The sequence below is a fragment of the Pithys albifrons genome, chromosome 8 (genome assembly GCF_047495875.1).
Source record: "Pithys albifrons albifrons isolate INPA30051 chromosome 8, PitAlb_v1, whole genome shotgun sequence".
NCBI lineage: Eukaryota > Metazoa > Chordata > Aves > Passeriformes > Thamnophilidae > Pithys > Pithys albifrons.
The window spans coordinates 27,883,310-27,903,279 of NC_092465.1; the positions used below are offsets into that span (position 1 = coordinate 27,883,310).

Below are 19,970 nucleotides of genomic sequence, written 5' to 3' on the forward strand. Positions count from 1 at the left end.
CAACTGTGTGTGTGTTTAAAGGCTTTGCTTCTCCAATAGAGAAGCACCAAATTACACGCATAGAGAGCCCGCATTTTAAATGCCGCGTGTTTCCCCGCGCTGCTGTTTCCCCGGGGCGGCCCTCCCGGCGCTCTACCCGGCGCTGCCCGCTGCGGTCCCGGCTGATCCGGTTGTGCCCCGGCCGCTGAAGTGACCGAGCAGCTGCGAGCTGGCGGGGGGCAAGTGCCGCTCCTCACCCTTGGAAATTCCTACTTGCTTCACATGGAGGGTTATCCGTCCTGAAAACAAAGGCAGAGATTTTCGTGCCCGCAGGAAAAGAGACTCCGAACAACGCTTGGGCTTGATTTGTATCAGACATTCTTTGCCGCATTTTGTGCAACCATCCGTATGAGTCAGCATGCCTTTGTTTCCTCCGTGTGTAAGGAGTATGCTGGAAAGCCAATAGTCAGAAATCTGGGGACTCACGTAATTCTGAGGACTTGTTTTTGTTATTTTTCATTTTAAAGGAAAGATATCGATACTTTACATAACGTAACCAAATATTCCAAATCCCACAAGAGTGGGATTGGCACACCCAGTAAGAGTGCCAAAGAAATTAGGTCCAACTAGACAGAAAATTTCCAGGCTACACCGAGTTTTAAAGTACAGTTTCTGGTGCTGCTGGCTCGGGGCAGTGCTACTATTACATAAATGTTACATGGCTGTCTGCCTTAGAACACTCTATTGATCTTGCTTGCTGTCACTAACCCCTCTCAGGCAAACAAGTTGGCATTATGAGATTATAGAGATCGTTCTTAGTTCAAAGTCTACTTTTATAGGAATCTCTTTTGGATGGATTGAACAAGCTTTGCACGGTCTGTATGTGTAGGCCATTAGTTTTAAGAAAACTACTAACAACACTTTGCCCCTAAACTATATATGTAATTTTGGAGAAATTAATTAGCACCAAATTGAATGAACAGAGGTGAACTTTATCAACTTCAGGTGACTAAAATTAGATACACATGGGGAAATGAGACATCATAAAACACCTGGGAATTAAGTGAGGTTATCAGGGCAGGTAGCCTTGATGGTCCATGTAAATACAAGGCTGACTTAGAGATTTTTGTAGGAAAAATCTTCTGCAGGCATATTTGGTATTTTTAAAGCAGCACTTTTTGTTGTGTTTGAATTTTAAGTATGTTCTATGTTGAGTTCTAGGCTGTTGAAAAAGCTGATGTACATTCATAGTTCTCATAGGCTGAACAGAGATTAATTTTGCAGATTTTGTACAAGTCTAGATTGTGTCTTGAAGAGGTAATGCACCCACAACTGAGTAAGAAGGGAGTCAAGAAGTGTGGTGTTACTGTTAGTGTGTATGTAGATAAGCATATTTTAAGATTATGCCTTTATGGCTCTCTATAGGGATAGGTAACTGCATTCTGACTCTGTGTTAGCTTTTATTATGGGATTATGTGGAAAAATTGGTTTTGTGCCAGAGTTGGAGACTTTGGCCTTATCGCTGTAAGGCCGTTGTCCCTGTTTAAAGCTGCTTTAATTTATGAAAAGGAGTGATGTTCAGGACAAGAGTATTTGTCATTTTCTATTCTGTTAGTATTGTGTGTTGCTGTGAAGCCTTTGAATGGCTTATTTTGGTGCTTTTTGTAGTGTTATTAAGCTCATGATGAGCTCTTACTCTGATATTGGCACAGTGTGAACATATTTGGCTTTCCTGCCTCCTAGGCCTTGCCTAAGAAAGATCATGTTCATTGTGTAGCTCTGTGTGGCATCTTTTTTGGTTCTCTTTATTTTTTCCCTCCCCTGTTAATTCTGAATTCCCTTAACAGTTGTGATTAAAACTAATTCTTGTGAGACTGGATAGTAAAAGTGCATCCCTTAGTGTAGCTGTGCTTGTAACTCTGCATTCAGTTAGTGACATGCAGCAATGCCGGCACAGAATGCAGCTGCTTTGGTGTTTGGTGTTATTACAAAGGAACGTGGCACACAGAGCATTGAGATACTTGTGTTGATGAACATGCTCTGCCCAGAGGGATTTCTTGCACTTTCCCAAAGCTAACTGGTAAAGTTAAAACCCTCTTTAGTAGCACCGAGATAATAATCTTCTATTTCAGTGGAGCTAACTTTTCTTGATCCAATTATTTTACATTCATATTATTTAATGGTTCTCCCTGTGGCCTTTTTTCTGTTGGTTGGCTGCTTAGGTCTAAGCATGTGCCTATTCCAGCAGCGATGCTATGCAGGGGTTGCCTTAGTTGTTGTAGAGGGGATGTTGCTACTGCATGCTATAGTCCAGACACTTGCAGTCTAAATGTGACCTGCTTAGGTGTAGGTGTTGCCTCTTGAGCGGCTCTAAACAACCGTGCTGTGCTGATGTAAAGCAGGATGCCTGTTCAGTGCCAGTGCGGTGTTATCACTGCAGGTTTGTGCAAATGCTACTGCCTGGGTGCAGATTTGCTTAATATGTGCAGATCCTATTGCTTGCATGGTTGTGATGATTCAAAAAATATGTAAACTGTGCCTAAATAGAAAAGTAAGTTATGTTGTGAAATATCATCTCAGTAAAAACCTTAGCAAGGTATTAGAGGTAGGTGTAATGAGAGTGACTTGTGTTCCAAGGTCTGCCGTAGGAAGGGTTATGTGTCTTCACAGAATCATGGAATTGTTAGGGTTGAAAGGGACCTCTAGAGATCCAGCCCAACGCCGTGCCGAGCAGGGGCAGCTGGAGCAGGTGGCACAGAACGCCTCCAGGTGCGGCTGGAATGTCTCCAGAGGAGGCTCCACGCCCTCCCCGGGCAGCTGGTCAGTGTTCTGCCAGCCTCAGCGTAAAGTTCCTCCTCGTGTTGAGGTGAAACTTCTGTGGTTTAGTTTATGGCCATTGCTCCTCGTGCTGTCACCGGGCACCACCGGAGAGTCTGGCATCATCCTCTCGGCACCCGCCTGGGAGACATTTATGTGCACTGATGAGATCCCTCTCAGTCTCCTTCAGACCGAACAGGCGCAGCTCCCCCACTCTCTCCTCCTAAGGGAGACGCCGCAGCCTCCGCACCATCCCCGGGGACCTGCCTGGCCCCGCAGCTCAGCTCGCCGGCCCCTGGGCGTGCTGTGTCCGCAGCAGCTCCCGCTCCTTCTCGGGGGCCGCGGCGGCGGCTGCGGGCGGGGCGGGTGCGGGAAGTGAGCTCAGGCGCACAGGAAATCCCGCCCCGCCGCGGCCCTGTGTTTGCGCTGCGGGCAGAGAAAGGAGCGGAGCGCCTGCAGCGGCCCAGCCGAGCCTGCCGCACGACACGGGGCCGAGCCATGTCTGACCAGGTGCGGGGGCGGCCCCGGCCGCGGGGGCAGCGCGGGGCGGCGGCGGCGGCCCCGGGTCCCCTCCCCGCCCGCTCCGCGCCGCGGGGCAGCCCTACCCGGGGCGAGCGGGGCCGCGGCCGCACGGAGGGCGCTGGGGAACGCTCCCCTCGGGGAGTGTGTGTGCGTCTGGATGCCGATTCCCGGCCTCGGCCCGGCTCGGCCTACCCTCCCCCTTCATTTTAATCCTCTTTCCCCTTCCCGCGGGGTGTTTGCGGGCGGCACGGGGCGCGCTCCTGGAGGGTCGCTCGGGGCCGGGGCGGTGTCCGGCGGGGCAGCCCCGGCCCGGCAGACCTGAGAGTGCAGCGAGTGGTGAGCCGTGTTGCACAACAGCCACTTCCTTTCGTTTTCCATTTCCCGGGTGTGTGGTAGGATGCTCTTCCCCCGGAGCGGGCTTTGTGCGGGTTGGGCTGAGCTTGCCAGGTCCTGTGTTCGCCCGAGGAATGCGAAGGGGTGGGCGGGGGGCAGAAAGCAGGTTCTGGGCTGAGCTCTGGTTGCCGGTATTAAATACCCCGTCCTTCGCCAAGGCTCTGCCCTGCCTTTGCTCCCGGTACATTGTTACATCCCTGTATTCCCGGTCGTGGACTTAAACAGTTACTTGTACCGCGAGTTCCTGGCTTGCTCGGCCTGGCAGGTGTACGGTCCTGTGCTTGCAACTATTGCTTTAGGCTATGTGACCTGCTGGTGCAAAGTTAAAACAGCATTCCGGTTTTAATTTGTGTTCTGTTTAGCTTTACTTTATGTATTGCCTTCATAGGACAGGGTTTTCTAACTTTGTCATGGCGCTGAGGCTTCGGAGAAATCAATGTCAGGACTTCCAAATGTTTCTTGTAGTGCTATGAAGTCAAGAATAGTACTAGTGCCAGCCAGGAGAGTAGAAGTACGCAGAGACAAGGCTAAGCCTCGGATATACCGTGCCTGCTTTGAGGAGCAGCCTCGCTGGGTTGTGGCCGGTGAATACAAACCAGAGCTGCGTGCTGGTGGTCTCCTCCCCGCCCCCGGCTTGGAACACAATGCGGCTGAGGGTGGTGCTGCTGCTGCCTGTGCCTCGGAGAGGGAGGGCAGCTGGGAGCTCAGCGATGCCCGGCTCCCAGGGGGACACGTTTCTGCTGTAGTAAAATACATGAAAGTGACTGCATTAAAAAAAAAAAAGGCAAATTCTGAACTAGATTTTGTAGGCAGATGTTGACGTGACCTGCTCCGTAGCGTCTGCGTATGTGAACCAAGGCATGTTTTAACACATAGCAGCCTTCGTTAAGTAATTCCTTCTCCAGGCGAGTTCTGGTAAAACACATACATCTTTTTTTTCTTTGAGGACTGCTTGAAATATGTAAAATTCCATGTATGTGATAACTTTTATGAGTACATGTCTTAAGAGTCTGTGAATAAGGACCCTCCTGTTTGTTTATTTTTAATAGATAAGCAAAACATGGTTAGATGTTGTGTCAGTCACTTCTGGGGGAACTGTGCAACAAGAGCTAAACAGGTGCTTAAGTAATAATATAATGTACGGTTACTCAGCATTGTAAATCTCGTTCATGTGTTTATCAATCCTACAGGAATAAGTGGCCAACGGTGCCTTTCTTTATGGCCCTAGAACTAAGTTAAGAGGGCATTGTTTGTCACAAGTTGTGATAATTGTGGCTTGTCTTTATACTAAAAGAGCTATACCTGATGTAGTTACTTTATTTCCAGTGAGAAATTGACTTTTATGATAAATAAAAATGCTTGCAAGAAGGGCAGGCTTAAAAAAAAAAACAACCAAAACCAACCCAAATGGCTGCTTAGTGGGATCTAAGCAAAACGGAAAAAAAAAATTTTTCCCCTTCTTTCAGAAGTCTTAGGCTGGTTTTGCTTTAATTGAATCTAAATGCTTTTATTTTTATCTGTTCTTGTACTATTAATAAAGAATGCTCTAGTTTGTATGTGTTTTTCCACTCCTATAACAAATAAGAAGTATGTTGTAGTCCTATTCCTACCATCATTTTGGTTTTGTTAATTTTTGTTTAAAATGCTGAGCATAGAGAGTTTTTTTTAGGCTTGGAGGTTAAAGTTTGAGCACTTTTGAAAATCTGAGGAGGAAACTTGCAATATGTTGCCTTACAATGTTTGTTTTGTAGTTTCGTTAGTTACAATAGCAATACCAGGGTTACATGCAAGAAACTGTGTGCTCTTTAGAGTTACAACTTTAGTGTTGGTCTATAAATGTGAGACAACACTATAAGCCTGATTTTGTACTGCTCAGGCAAATTGTGGAATGAACACTTTAAAACTTTAGGCATCTGATAAGTTATAAATTGGAGTGGTTTGGTATTTCTAGTCTGATCTTTATTCATGTGCTGTTTCTTGAGATGTCTAAGCACCAATTCCTTTCACAGGGCAAGTAGAAGTCTGGAGGCTTGCTTGCAAATTGCTAATTCAGGGTTTTGTTAACAAATTCTTGGTGTTTAGGAACTTTGCAATCTCCTTGTTTTCTTTGTTCTTAGGTGGTTTTGTGTTGCCTCTGCCATTTGGTGTTGAATGGCAGGATAGTTCCCTGACAAAATGCAGAGAGCAGTTTCAGACTTGCTAGGTCTTCTGTTCTGATTTAAAATACTTCACTCCTATTTTAAACTTTAGTTACTGGCACTAGCAACATCGATTTGATATTATTTCTCTTTTCCTGTAGTTACAGCTCTCTTTGCTCTTACTTGGTAGCTGAGAGTTGCTGTGGCTTCAAATGAGCATCTTTATGGCTTGAAGACTCCAATTCCCTCTGCTTATTCTACTGTTTGCTGCTTTCCCTGTTTGTTTTTAGTACTATAGCCCTCTTTCCTTGAGGGTAAGAATCAAACATGAATCATAGTTTTCCACTCCTATTGGCCAAAGGCTCTGTCATAGTCGTGCTGATAATTAGTAATACCTTGTACAGGGTGGTTTGGTTTGGAAATCTAAGTAGGTAAATCTATTGCAGTGCACAGAACTGTATGATACTACTACACCCACCTCTACTGCTGGGGTAATACACTGTCGTGCAGTTTGTAAGGTAAGCTTAGACAGTGACTGACCTGAAGCATCATGTAAAGGAACAGTGTGTTCTTACAAATTGTTTCAGTGACAGTGAAACAGGAGCTAGTTTTGAACTTACAGACTTCTGATCTGAGAGGTCTGAATCTTGTTCAGATTTCTAGAGGTTTAGTAATCCTCTAATTAAAAATGTTGTTTGTGCAAATTATCAGAAAAAGTTGCAGGTTCTTGTTTTTTGTTCTTTCTAGTCAGGAGTGGAAACCAGTGTATTTCTATTCTTGCAAGTCGTCCCCTGAGCCTGGAGACCAAATATGTTAGAAAGGCAAAACTTCAATGGGGAACACAATTGATGTGACTGTGCTATGTTACCCATGAAGGTTCCTTACTTGCTTGAAGACCTAAGAGTAAGCATCAAGTTTCTTGAAAGCTTGGGTTTGAGACTGAAGGGTGATGAATCAGTCCCAACAGTTCTGGTTGTGCCCAGCTGGGTATTTGGGAAAAAAAAAAGGTATTCAAACCAGATGGAGTCTCTGGCTAATACTTCTCATTGCAGAAAGTGAATTGATCTGGGTTGAGGCAGTGAGTCAAACTGACACAAAGAACACTTCCCCTCTTCCTTTTCTCCAGGCTAGAGACTGGTACAGATGGGAGAGGTGTTTGCAGACTTGCCCTGTGCCTTTCCCTGAACCTGTAACATTCAAAGCAGTCATGTGTGTTTAAGCTTTTTAAAGGGGGAAGAGGCTTCTCTGTCATTTTAACCTGGAGATAGAGACCTGTCTGGCCGGACTTAATAGAGAAGGTTAGTACCTGGTTTTGGCACTTCATCCAAAGTTCAAGTGTAACCATGCAATGGATATTTCTGTATACTCATTAAAAAGCCCCCTTGGGGCTGATGAAGAGCCTGTGGTAGGCATATGTACACATTTTGTTATTTTGTCTACTATGTTAAGCAATAAAATATGAACCGGAGATTTGAAACACAGCAGGGTATCCATACTTCTGACTCCTTGGGAACAATTCTTCATTGACAGCCATCCAGACCTGAGGCAGCATCTCTGTAAAATCCTTTTATACTGCAGTAGAACATAATGAAAGGCCTGACCCAGAATCTGTAGTGACAGGCAAGGAATGGGGTTAATAGTACCTCATCTCTCACTTGTTTTATCTATCAACTGCTAACATGAAAACTTTGATGTCCTTAATTCATGTCTTAGGGTGCATTACACTTCCCTTTTGATGAGCTTTGGTGCTCCAATTGTCGAATCAAACTTGTCTGTACAGTTAATTCTTATCCTGGAAAGATATCAAAACACTATAGTTCTTGGAACTGCAATTTTTAAAACTTTTAGGAGTTGTGGTCTTGAAACAAACATGGTAGAAGGAAGCTGTTGCTTGATGTTGTTTTGTTGTCATAGAAAAGAAGGTGGTTGACATTCCTTTTGAAAGTAGCATCTGTCTTTGATGCAGTAGATTGAAAAATGTATGCATGATTCACTTGTAAGCCAATAGGGTGGAATGTCACAAGTGCTGTTTACTCTCCTCACAATGTTCTTTTTTTCTGTCAGATATTTCAGCCTCTTAGTATACTTCCTGTGTTTCCTTTTTGCAGTTTGTTTGTTGTCTAAGAGTTTGTGGTATAAAATAATACATAATAAAAACAATAAATAAAGTAACAAGTAACATAATACATTTTTGAGTGTCATCTATCTCCAAATGATTCTTCTCTCATCTCTTGCATTCTTTACAATGGTTCTCCTCTGTTGTTAATTAAACTTTTCACAGGCAGACAGACAATAATAATATTGAAAAGTTACTGTTATTTTGGTGCACACACAGGGAAATAGCACACCTTGAGTAGTCTGATTTCATGCAAAAAGAGGATGACAGCTGCTATACTGTCCAGCGAAAATAATGAAGTGTTGAACTGATCATGTTTTTTTTATGTTGCAGGAAGCAAAACCTTCAGCTGAGGACCTAGGAGATAAGAAAGAAGGGGAGTACATTAAACTCAAAGTCATTGGGCAGGTGAGTTTTTACATAATTGCTTTTTGACACTTGGAGGAGGTGTGAGTTTTTGTATGGTGGAAATGACCAAATGAAAGTTGATTCTCTCAGCTCTTCAGTGTGGATCCTTCCTGGCCATAAAGTAACTTCAGTTGCCAGTAATGTGTGTTAGTGTACTCTGGTGTGGGGTTTTTTGATGCATTGAGGATCAAGTTATTTAGGGTATGAATGAAATAAATGGCAAAATTGATAAATTCAGGTCTTTAAACTTTGTAAAGTGCACTAGGCATTGAAGTCAGCTTTCTCGGAGAGGGATAGGAAAAGGATTCTCTTGGCTAGTGTATTGGTAGATGTGAATGGTGGATTATAAGTCTCTGTACTCAACCTGTGTTGGAATGTGAATGCTGAGACCTTTCTTGAACAGAAGTCCTTCAGTGCAAAGAACCCCTCACTGAGATAACTTAACGAGGCTTATTTGGAGTAGGATTGTTTGCTGCTGTTGGGTGGAGACGGATAACTTAAAGTAGGACTAACAGAAACTACCTTACCTCTTGCTGGTGTAATCGGCAATGAAGAGAACACGTTCAGAAGCTGAAAGTTGCCCACATGTTTTTTGCACAGAACCTCGTACACTGTTTTATCTGTAGCCATTTTGACAAGTTGTAGCTACTTGTATCTAATGGCCTGCAGGAAGGACTACAGAATAATGAGACCTGAGATTTCTCCTTAGGTTAGTGTTGCGTTGCCAAGTCTGCCTGTATCCTAACTTCTACACATAATTACTCTAATTGAACAAGGTTTCATACATATTTTGAAGTGCAGGCTTTAACTTGTCTCTTGAGGAATCTCAGAGCAGAAGTCCCTGCATATGTATGTTTGTATTTCAGAAGTGCGTCAGCTGGGTAAAGATGGAAGCACAGACTGGGGTTTAGTACTTTTAAATCCAAAAACCTCTATATTGATCCTGAGGCTATACTATGCCGTCTGGTTTTTTTTTTTTAAAAAAAAGCTTCCTGTGGAAGTACATGATGAATTTAGAGACTGATACATCATCCTGGAGGTTCCTGTTATGATGCACCAAGGTATGCATGGTGATAGTTAAACTGCATTCCATGTTACTTTTATATAAAACTTTCTCAACGAAAGACTTCTAAATAACATAGATGAGGTTAGCATTTACTACAAAGAGAGTTAACTTTTTTCTTTTCTGCTCTTAGGACAGCAGTGAAATTCACTTCAAGGTGAAAATGACAACACACCTCAAGAAACTCAAAGAATCATACTGTCAAAGACAGGTTTGTGAAACAGTGGCACTGTCTTTAAAAAGAAAATAAAAACACAAACTGCTTTTCTCACTGTTCTTTCAAATAAAGACATTTGAAGTATCTGACAGTACAGATATAATGGATCTAAATGCTTTTGACAAGTAAAGGTATTCCTATGTAAGGCCATTTTGAAGTTTGTAGCAACTTAGAATACAGTTTGAAAATGCATAGTGGCTGCTTAGAAGACACAGAATTTGTTTTTAAGATGTCTGGGCATGCATTTATAGTTGCTGTAAAATCTTTTGTTTGTAAGTAAAATTCCCTTAAAGCTGTAGAATGCTGCAGCCTTAGGCATTGTTACAGACATTAATAGGGCAATCAAGTAACACCAGCTATTGTGCCCTAAGTTAAAGCTAAATCTGCAATAGTAATTGTGAATGTAGATAAATACTAACAACTGTTACAGAAAAAAATATATCTTCACTTCCAGATTCTGTGGCAGATATTGTGGATTCACAGCTGCTATTTCCAGAAGCCCTGGCCTAGTTTGCCCTCAGCTTTGGGGATAGATGCCTTGTGTGGCCTTTTCTTGGATAAGTGTGTTGGAGTTCACTTCAGGAGATATAAGTAATAATACTTTGGGGTGGGTTTTTTAAGCCTTTGAGACCAGTTGAACGTGTCATGGAAGTGTTCTTTTGCAGAATGTGTTCTTTTTTGCTATCTTTCTGGAGTAGGAGGAGAGAAAAGATCAAACACCAGATACGTTTATAGCCAAATCCAAGTGATTAAAAGTGTGATTCATTTGAAAAGCTTGAAATTATAAAATAAGATCTTGGAAATAATTCATGCAGCAGCCTTGTTGACTAATGAAAATGTATGTGTGGAATTTGATTTTTTAAGAAAGAAATAATTGTTTGAAAAAACACAGCTGTATCTCCTGGGCTGAATTCTGAAGAGTCTATGATTTCCTTCATTAGCAGTCAATGCAGTTTTTGGTGTCAAGTGCCTTTCTCTGGTAAAGGGACAATGCACATTTCTTCCAACTTGGCCAGAATGATTATTTAAACAATGTGAAGATCTGTTCTTTCCTGTGAAATTTTTCTGCCTAGTTATTTGCAAGCAGCATTTGAGATCTAATTGATACACAAGCCATGTCATCTTTCACTTGCATTTGTTTTGCTCATAACTTGAAAGAGAAGGAAAAGATGAGATGTTTGTCTTATCTATTAAGGTCAAGTATGACATTCTGCTGGAACATGGGCACACTGTACAGCAGAAATAGTGCAACTCTGTTTACCTTTGAGACGCTCCTTTCTCCTTCTCTGAATGTTGTTCCTTTTCCTCATCTCCAGCTCTGCTCTTTCTTGTCCCCAGTGCAGAGCTTTTGCAGAACTGATAATGGTAAATGTTGCTGTTCCTCTAACCATAGAAGATTGAGAAAGCAAGGGTAGGAGTTCATGAAGTAAACATCATGTTCCTTCTGTTGTCCTAGAATCTTTAATAAGATTGATACACAATTCAGAAAAAGACAAGATTTTTATGTGTAATGTCTTGGGAGGGAGGGTATGGTATGGTCAATACTTTAGTTATAAATAAAGGGAAAAAAAGCTAAAGAAAATTCTCAGTTGTTGAGTGAGAACTCCAGGGAGACTCTGGAATAAACATGCATTTTAGCCCTCTCATGCTTTTTGAGTCAATTCCTTGTCATCTACACGAGTTCAACAGCATAGCTGGGTAACAGAAACTAACACTTTCTTTTTTGACTTTCACATGGGGGTTTTATATTTAAAATGTTTTTCTAGTAAACACATACAAGTTTCATTAAGTTGCTTTTTTTTCTTGTACATCTGTGTCTTTTTTTAGGGTGTTCCAATGAATTCACTCAGGTTCCTCTTCGAGGGTCAGAGAATTACTGATAATCATACCCCCAAGGAGGTGAGTTTCTTTTAGCAAAAGTGTGATATAATTCACTGGAGACATTAAATACTGACTTGGTTAGTTTCACTGTTCTACTAGACTGTTAACCAGAATGAAGGGCTTTTTTCTTTATATACAGCCAACATGTTGAACTGTATTTAGTCAAATATAGTCTGACTATATTTTGCTAATTAGGATCTCTAGTAAGGCTGATAGGCAGTTCAGAGAGACACTTGGACTTCCATGTGTAATGCCCCACAAGGGAGGGTATAGCCACTGCTTACTGGGTAGGGGGGAAAAAACTCTCAAGGGAACCTTCCCTGTTGTTGAGCTTGAACTTCAATGTGACTGGAATAAATATGTATTTAGTTCACATTTACTAGATCAAAGTGTAAATAAACAGAAAACAGCTACTTCTGTCCACTGACTTCCACCAATTGTTGTGATAAAGCGGGAAGAAACACTCGTAATAATGACCTGAAGAATCAAAGCAAGGTGTTGACTGTGAAATGGGCCAAGTTGCTCTGTGAGAGAAGAGCTGTAAACAGGCTCTGTGTTCCAAGCTGTGGGTGTGAGCTGTGCTGTGAGCTGGTGGTTTGCTGTATATAATCCACGTGGCTGTACAGTTGGTGCATTCAGTGTGATGTTCCCCCTAAACAAGGGCTTTAGAGGAAGGTAAAGCTAGCAACTTCCAGGCTGACGTATACTGCTCCCCAGGGGGGTTTAGACTTCACTCTAAGTCTTTTCCTTTGACTTAGATATCTAAGACTGAAGGAAAAAGACTAAAAATCATGAATGTTGTCTAGTGAGATGGTGACTGGAACTTTTTTCACCCCTTTGAATTATTATGGGACAGAGGAATAAACCATTGTATGACTTGTCTAGGATCTTGCTCTGATTTCATCACACCAGATTTATAACAATTATTTGCTGTTTTTCTCTGTTCTCACAGCTGGGGATGGAGGAGGAAGATGTGATTGAAGTTTATCAGGAACAGACGGGGGGTCACTCAACAATTTAGATCCTTCTGTTTTTCTTCCCTCTTAATCCTTTTTTATTTTTAAATAATAGTTCTTTTGTAATGTGGTGTTCAACACTGAAACTGGCACCCCATCTCTGGGAGTTTACTTTCAAGCGTCTGGTATTTTGAATTCTCGTGCTCATTATACACTATTGTTTCTGTTTTCATTGTGCTGAACTTCTGTGATCCAGCTGCAACCTTGCTCCCCTCTTCCCTTCTGCCCTCCCCTTTAGGAATACATGTACACACATGAGTTTGTATGTTCACTGGGTTCGTGCATTTCAGGCACGAAGGCTGTAAGATCTGCCAGGTGGGCGAGTGTTCTTAATGACTTCCATATCTGCCCTGAAGTTTTGATGTGTGACTGTTTCACTCCTGGACTATAACTTTCAGTGCGAGATGAAGTTTTTCAGAGAACTAAACTGTGGAGAAATTGTGTATCCATAACTCAGAGCTATTTTGCTTAAATTATGCTGATGGCCCAACGAAGAAGATTGCCAAGTTGGAAGTGGAAAAGCTAGAACTGTTGTCATCTGTTCCTTGCTCCAGAGATGGCTTTGCTGAAGACAAAATTGAAAACCCTAATTATTTTTAAATCTTACCAGAAGAGCCCAGAAGCATTTTAACTTCACATAGCAATTAGTACACGCAGGTATTCATGCAAGAATGTTCACAGCAGCCAACTGGTGTTACTTTGACACTCTTGTTTGTACCTTTTGGCCTGGGACATGGGTTTTGAATGGACATTGTCTGTACCAGCTTCATTTAAAATAAACAGGAAAAACAATTTTATAAACAACTTGCATTTTCTTTTCAAATGTTTGGATCTGAGCAAAACCATACAAAGTTATAATTAGAGCATGATTTTCCAGTGACTATAAGTTGAAGCCAGAAAAAGAAAGCTCTGTAAATATACCTCATGAAAAAATTTCTACTTGCCCTAGTGAAATACTTGATCTGCTTGTTCTGCAGGTGACTTACAGACTATGAGTTGTTTCTTTTCTTGGCAGGGACTATTCACATAGAGTTACATACATCTTCGCTTCATACACAGAATTTGAAATGAAAAGGAAACTTGGAAGGAAATAAAAGGTGGTTTTTAATGTCTACATTTCGCATGATATGGATACATGGAAGTGTCATGATGGTTCACTGGGCATCATTATAAGGGTCTACATGTTCTAGCGACTTGCAGGTTATAAATGGTCAGTGTGAGAACTTGATATGAAAGCTGAGATGGGAGATTATGGGCAGAGTTGTATGGAGAGAAGATTTCTGGGCTCTCCCTGCTTCAGCTATTTTACAGATAAATAGGACTTGTTCAGTTTGGTACATCAAGTTTACTATGAATGCCAGCCTCAGTTGAAGACACATTTTAGTGCTGGCATGCTCAGAAGAAACTGCAGATATTGAGTACCTTTTATCATGGCATTTTCTTTCATGTGTGTGGTTTGTGCCATGTTTCTGATTTAATCATACTTTTGTATACATAGTTGCACTAAGCAATTTTTTATTTTGAAGGTTAAAATTTTTGTTTACAGAATGTCAGAATATGGGGTTTTCTTAAAGTATTTTATGAAATTCAGTTTTTAAGGGAAGAGGAATTGCTTCTGTGATGTAGAACAACATGGCTTCTTGGCACTTATGTCCAGTAGCTTTTTTAGAGTACTAAATATGTGTGCTTCAGAAAACCAGAAATAAAACAGCCTTGTGATTATTACCAGGTCATCTTATAATCTAAACTTGTATAATGCTCTTGTTTGTAGCCTAGTTCCTGTTATCTGTGTTCTGCAAACTAGGAATGGAGGTGCAGGGTATGGTGGTCACTCTGGAAGCTGAAAGTGGAGCTGAGAACTGAATCCAGTTCCCCAGGGTTTGATGCTGGTACTGTAGTTGCTGCCCTGACTGTCTTTGCTTCTAGCTGTTCACTTTCCTCTTCCAAATCTGTTTTTGTATGCTCATTTATATCAGGTTTCTAGCTGAAGCACTGCATTTAGTTCTCCTGAGACTGTGGAGGAGGGTTTTCTGCAAAATGTGACTTCAGTAGGATGAAGCTCAAGGCAAAGATTGCTTTCTGTTCTGTAACCTTGTCCTAAAATACATCTCTTTGTCACTGGTACCATATCCACTCTAAACTGATTTGACCTCTTTCTCAGACTTGTGAAGCCTCAAAGATCCGCAGCAGAGCTGCTGGTCTGAAGCCATGTCTTTACTGTTAGAACTTGACAGAACAGTAGTAATGGGAAAACCATACTCTGCCTCGAAGATCAGTAATGAGAACGGGATGTAAAATGCAAATACATGTGTGCTGTGCAGATGCACTGGTACCCTTTTTAGACAAGTTAATTCTTGGAAATTATACATTGAAATAAAACATGAATTTTGAAGTTGAGGAGTTAGACTTGAATTTTCTTGATTTCTCTGGAAGACCTAATTATTTTCAAAGCATTTCTTTCTGAAGAGGTGATCTGGATTGGAAGTTCTAAAGTACAGCTTTGGATGATATGACTGGAAGTAAGGTTGGCTTTCATGTGCTGGAGAAAAACAGAGAAATTCTTTTTCCCCCCTGCAATTTTTCTTTGGTTACCTGTATGTTAGAAGAAGATTGGTTTTAAGTGTTTAAACAAAATGTGTTGGGAGAATAAACCCATCTTCACTGAGTCACTCATGCAGTAGAAGGTAAGAGTTAATACTTGGTTTATTTCAAATTGTGGCAATATATTTAATATTCACTGTGGTGATGTATGAAAACTTTATTGATAAGCTCATCACTAAACTATTAGTCTTAGCAGCTTTTCTTGAAGCTGCTATGTTTAAAGGATTTGTGTATTAAGTATAAATATGTCCCCATGATCATCAGTTTGACAATATGAGGTTTTCTGAAGCTAAATGCATAAATGTTGGCAGGATTTGGACTTCAGTTGGTACATCAGATAATGCTAAAACTTCAATTCTGCTGCAGATTTTTGACTAGCTATGTATTGTTTTAGAAGCAATACAACTGTTCACTAGTTTTCAGCTTTTCCCAATTTAAATGGAAATTATATTTAAGGATACAGTATTAAAATATCTGTGTTGACTTGTGCTGTGCATCTTCTGTATACATGTTGAATTATTGCCGTTCAAGTAAATTTACTTAAATGAGAAAATCAACTTCTGAGGCACAATACATGGACCTGTAGGAATTGTGCAAGCTGGAAGTGGTTTGGGTTTGCTTTTAGAACCAGTACTTAATGCATACCTGATGAAGTTCAGCTTCAATTTAGAGACTGCAAAAATTGATTACTCTTCTCCACAGGAGACTGACTACAGGAACTGCAATATGAATTGAATCTATAAACGTAACACTTTGTTGGATAAAATTAGAGAAGCAAAAAATTATAATAACCTGATTTATAAGGAAGAAAAATTCTTACCTTGCTACAGTTTCTCTGTAGTCATTTTATTGCTAAGTCTGCAATCTAGCCTTTTCTTACAGTAGCATGTTTATTGCAATTTATTGTTTTGATGGATTCCTCCAGAAGTCAGCACCAAGGTCTTCATATACCTTATTGTTACCTGGTAATTTCATTGTTTTTTCTCTTAAAGCAAAATTGACCAAAGAGTCTGTATTATGGCATTTCAGGAGCTGTGTCTGAATTAATTTCTACTGGCCAATCAAACGTGAGTGCTTTTATTTCCTATCAGTAGGATGTATTCACAGACTGGTGCTGCAGTCTGGGAAAATAAACCTGTGAATGAGTAGCACCTGTGCCAAAAAGGTATGTTGTTCCTCTCTGGAGCCAGGTTGAATCTTTGCATCTGACTGCAACTGAAAGAGCTCGCTGTAATGACCTATTCCTAGCACTAACTATAGGCGTTTATTTAGTATTTTATACTTTTTTTCAGGCATATCTTTTCAGGCAGATGAACGTGAGAAAACACCTGTGAAAGAGAAACATGGTGTGTTCTGTTCTGGTAGCTTCCACTAGTCATGCTCCTTGGAACTGCAGAGGTCGTTCCAGATCTGTTCTTTGCCTGCAAACAGTGTTAGCAAAACAAATTGTGAAGACAGGGCAGAATTCCTCCTGGGAAGGAGGTGCATTGACCTGATGGCACCTACATACTCAGTGAGCTCATTGCACTGGCAGTTTCTTTGGCTTTGCCACAGAGCATATGGTGCCTTTTGTACCACTGAGCCTTGGCAGGAGCCTGGACTTCCTCTGGGAGTTGGCTTTGAGCAACATTTGGAATGGGCTGGTGAAGAAAACATTGGTTTATGCAAATACCTTCTTCTGGGCCAGTATGTCCTCCTGTCAAAACAGTGTGAGTAGAGCAAGCAGGAGGTAGTAATTGCTGTTCAGCTCTAGTTATTACTTGGCCTCTTGTCCCTGGTAGTGCTCTGTGGCTCTCAAATTGATCTAGGTTTCCCTGAAGAAGGCCTGTTGCACTCTTTCCTGGGTTCTGAGGTGCTGGTAGGAACAAGTTCTGGAGGCATGCTACGGAGTCTGCTCCGATGGATCATGTGAAGGTAATCGTAATTTCAGGTGTGCAGGAAAGCTACTTGGGCTTCTTTCTGTAATGTAAATGGATGTTATAAACTCTGAAATAGTTAAAGAATACAGATGTATGTGAATTGTTGGGGAATTTGGGCAAAGACTGAAAAACTGGTTAAATAGCAGAAGAACCACATTGTGCCTTGGAGCTGGAATTGAAGGCAGCTTAAGTAACCAGAGGTACTGATGCTGCTGCTGATAGAACTCCTGACTACAGAGGTATTTTTGTATAGGCTGACTCTAGGTGTTAAAATATGTTGTTATTACTGAGGAAAAAAGTGTTAACTTTGATTAATAGCTACATACCATATTAGAAGCTGTGCTTGTGTTTTGGCTTCCTCTTCATTTGGTCCTCAGCCTTATATCTTGCCTTTTTCAGTTTTTTCCTTCATATTCCAGATGTTCTATTGCTATGTCTGGCGTTCCTCTTCTAACCACGTTGCTCTGTCTTTGCATTTTTGTCCCTCTTTGAAACACCACCACTAACTATTAGTTGCTTACATACTTTCTATTTAGGAATTTTTTTTCATCAATTTGAGATAAAAAGAAAATACTGTTATTATATTGACATTACAAGTATTTAATATTGTCTCACATGACTGCTTAAATTGTGATTGGATTTTTTAAAAACCTGCTTGGCACTTACATTTTCAAGCTTTCCTCTGCACCAATTTGTTAGAAATAGAATATCTTTTTAACTGTGTGGATACTGGGAGTTGAGTTTTCAGAGAAGATATGTAATGAAAACATCAAGAAATGATCAGATGTAGTGTGAATGTTGTTATTGCTAGCATCTTGCACAGTTGCATCCTAGCTAGGCTGTGGAATTTCTTTTTTCAGGCTGCAGGGACTGTGGCAGAGAGGACTATTGTTACCATATCTGTTTAATAGAGGAGCAGCTGAAGTGCTGCAAGTTTGGGACTGAGTGCCACATGATTTCAAGGCAGACACACAGTCTGTCTGTCTTTACCAGAATTCATCCATTGTGATGTATTATCTGCAACTAAAGTAAGCATTAGCCTTTCTATAGACCATCTGCTGCTCCATGTTCCTCTAACTGTTGCTTCTTCTGGAACTGCAGAAGCTTCCTGTGATAATCTGGCTGCTGCCAAATACATTCTTGTGCTGTTTTCTCTAATTGTGACTTCTCTGCTGCCACCTCCTCCTCATGGCACCTCCACTCTTCTGGTTTCTGTTTCTGTAAACTAAAACGTAAATGATTATTAATTGCTATAGCAACCTTGGGTTTGCTGAGCATTCTTACCAGAAGAGCAGATCCTAGCCCAAGAAGCTAAGCAGATTGCCAAAGTGAAGGGGGGAGAACTGAGAATAAAGAGAAAATGGCTGCTGGTTAGTGATACTTAGCATATGTCTGGTTGGTTCTGCAAAGTAATATTTAACAAAAACCCCAGACTGTCTACTTTCTTTCACGCTATCTGTAAGATCACAAAAGCTGAATTACATTTTTCACGTGTGTGATTTTGAGAAGAAAGTGAGGCATATGGGATACAGGGAGGTGGCTTACATGAAACCAAGATCTGGAGACAAGGTATGGAGGAGAGCACAGGAACAAATAGGAAAGTTCAGAGAGTAGAAACTGGAAGAAAAAAATTGGAATGCACAGTTGTGTAACAAGAATACAAACCCAGAACAGGAACTGAGGCTGTGCAACAAACAAGGAGGCAATGGAAAGTCTTGCCTGAGATTTAGGTGTAAACAGAATGGCAGTAAAATCGGCTTTTCTTGTAGGAGAGTTCACACTCAAAGTAAGGAGGATGAAAGAAAGTCAAGGAGGTTCCTGAGCAAAGGAATATTCTAATAATTTTGTTAATGGGAAGTTAAGGAAAGTCAAACAAAAGGTCCTTTGCTTCAATGAGTGCTGTTCAATGTATTTTCCAAGCATTCTGGTGTTCTGGGTCCAGCAGTTTGACTTGAATGCCTATTTGATTTTCCCAAAATAAAGCTAAGCAGAGCATAACATTAATTTCGAAAAATGTTTTATAAGTCAGATTTGTCCTTTCTTTTCAACCATCTGATTAAAACATGCTACTTCTACTAATCAGGTTCTTAGGGATGTCTGTTTTCTTGGGGATGCTGTCCAGAGTTCGGGCATTTCTAAGTCCGCTGCAGCTTCTCGAGACCACCCGAGGAGGTCGCTGTTCTCCCCGGGAAATGCCATTCCAATGAACAATTACCAAGTGGAAGCGAAGCAATGAGGTGGTGTCAAATGTATTGGTTTGTGTAAGCAGAATATTTCAAAGGGTGACTAGAAATATGATAATTATACTGCACCAGAGCTTGTTTCTGATACTGTCAGGTTTCCCAGAGTGTTTGGTTGGGGGATTTTGTGTGTTTTTTTTCCCCCCTAGAGCCGTATCAGCAGAGGTAAAGAGCAAAAGTCCTCTTAATGCATTTTTTGGTATGATAAAATGTGTTGTTAAGGAATAACTTACATTGCTATGAGATATGTAGTTATAACCATGCTGAGGTTTTTGTCAGGGAAAATGCACAGTAATGGTTTTAGTGCCGAATAAAAAGTGTGGAATAACATCTTCATGAATTCACTGTAAGCTAGGTACAATTGGTTGAAAACCTGAATTTGTTCAGTGACTTTGAAAAGGCACTTGGAAAACTCAGAATTTAGATGAAAGTAGTAGCAAAGATTTAGTAGACATACACACGATACGAAATACTAAACTTAGGAAAAATCTCGTATGCTGCTGTGCACATATTTCAAATTAAAAGGTCTGTGATGTTATACTTCAGTTTGGAATTTGCCTGGCAGTGCTGGATCAGTTTGCTGGCTCCTTCCCAAGCTGGGTTGTTAGTCTTCTGTTATATTAGCATGTGCTTCGTTGTTAGCTGTTTCTTCATGCTGGA

At 41.1% G+C, this 19,970-nt stretch overlaps 1 protein-coding gene across 1 annotated transcript; it reads left to right on the plus strand.

The window, feature by feature from the left end:
* Positions 1-3,192: 3,192 nt before the first annotated feature.
* SUMO1 (small ubiquitin like modifier 1) lies at positions 3,193-13,351 on the plus strand. Its single transcript, XM_071562464.1, has 5 exons — positions 3,193-3,306; positions 8,299-8,373; positions 9,570-9,647; positions 11,481-11,552; positions 12,487-13,351. The coding sequence occupies exons 1-5, from the start codon at positions 3,295-3,297 to the stop codon at positions 12,553-12,555; spliced, it is 306 nt and encodes a 101-aa protein (XP_071418565.1). The 5' UTR covers positions 3,193-3,294; the 3' UTR covers positions 12,556-13,351.
* The last annotated feature ends 6,619 nt before the right edge of the window (positions 13,352-19,970 follow it).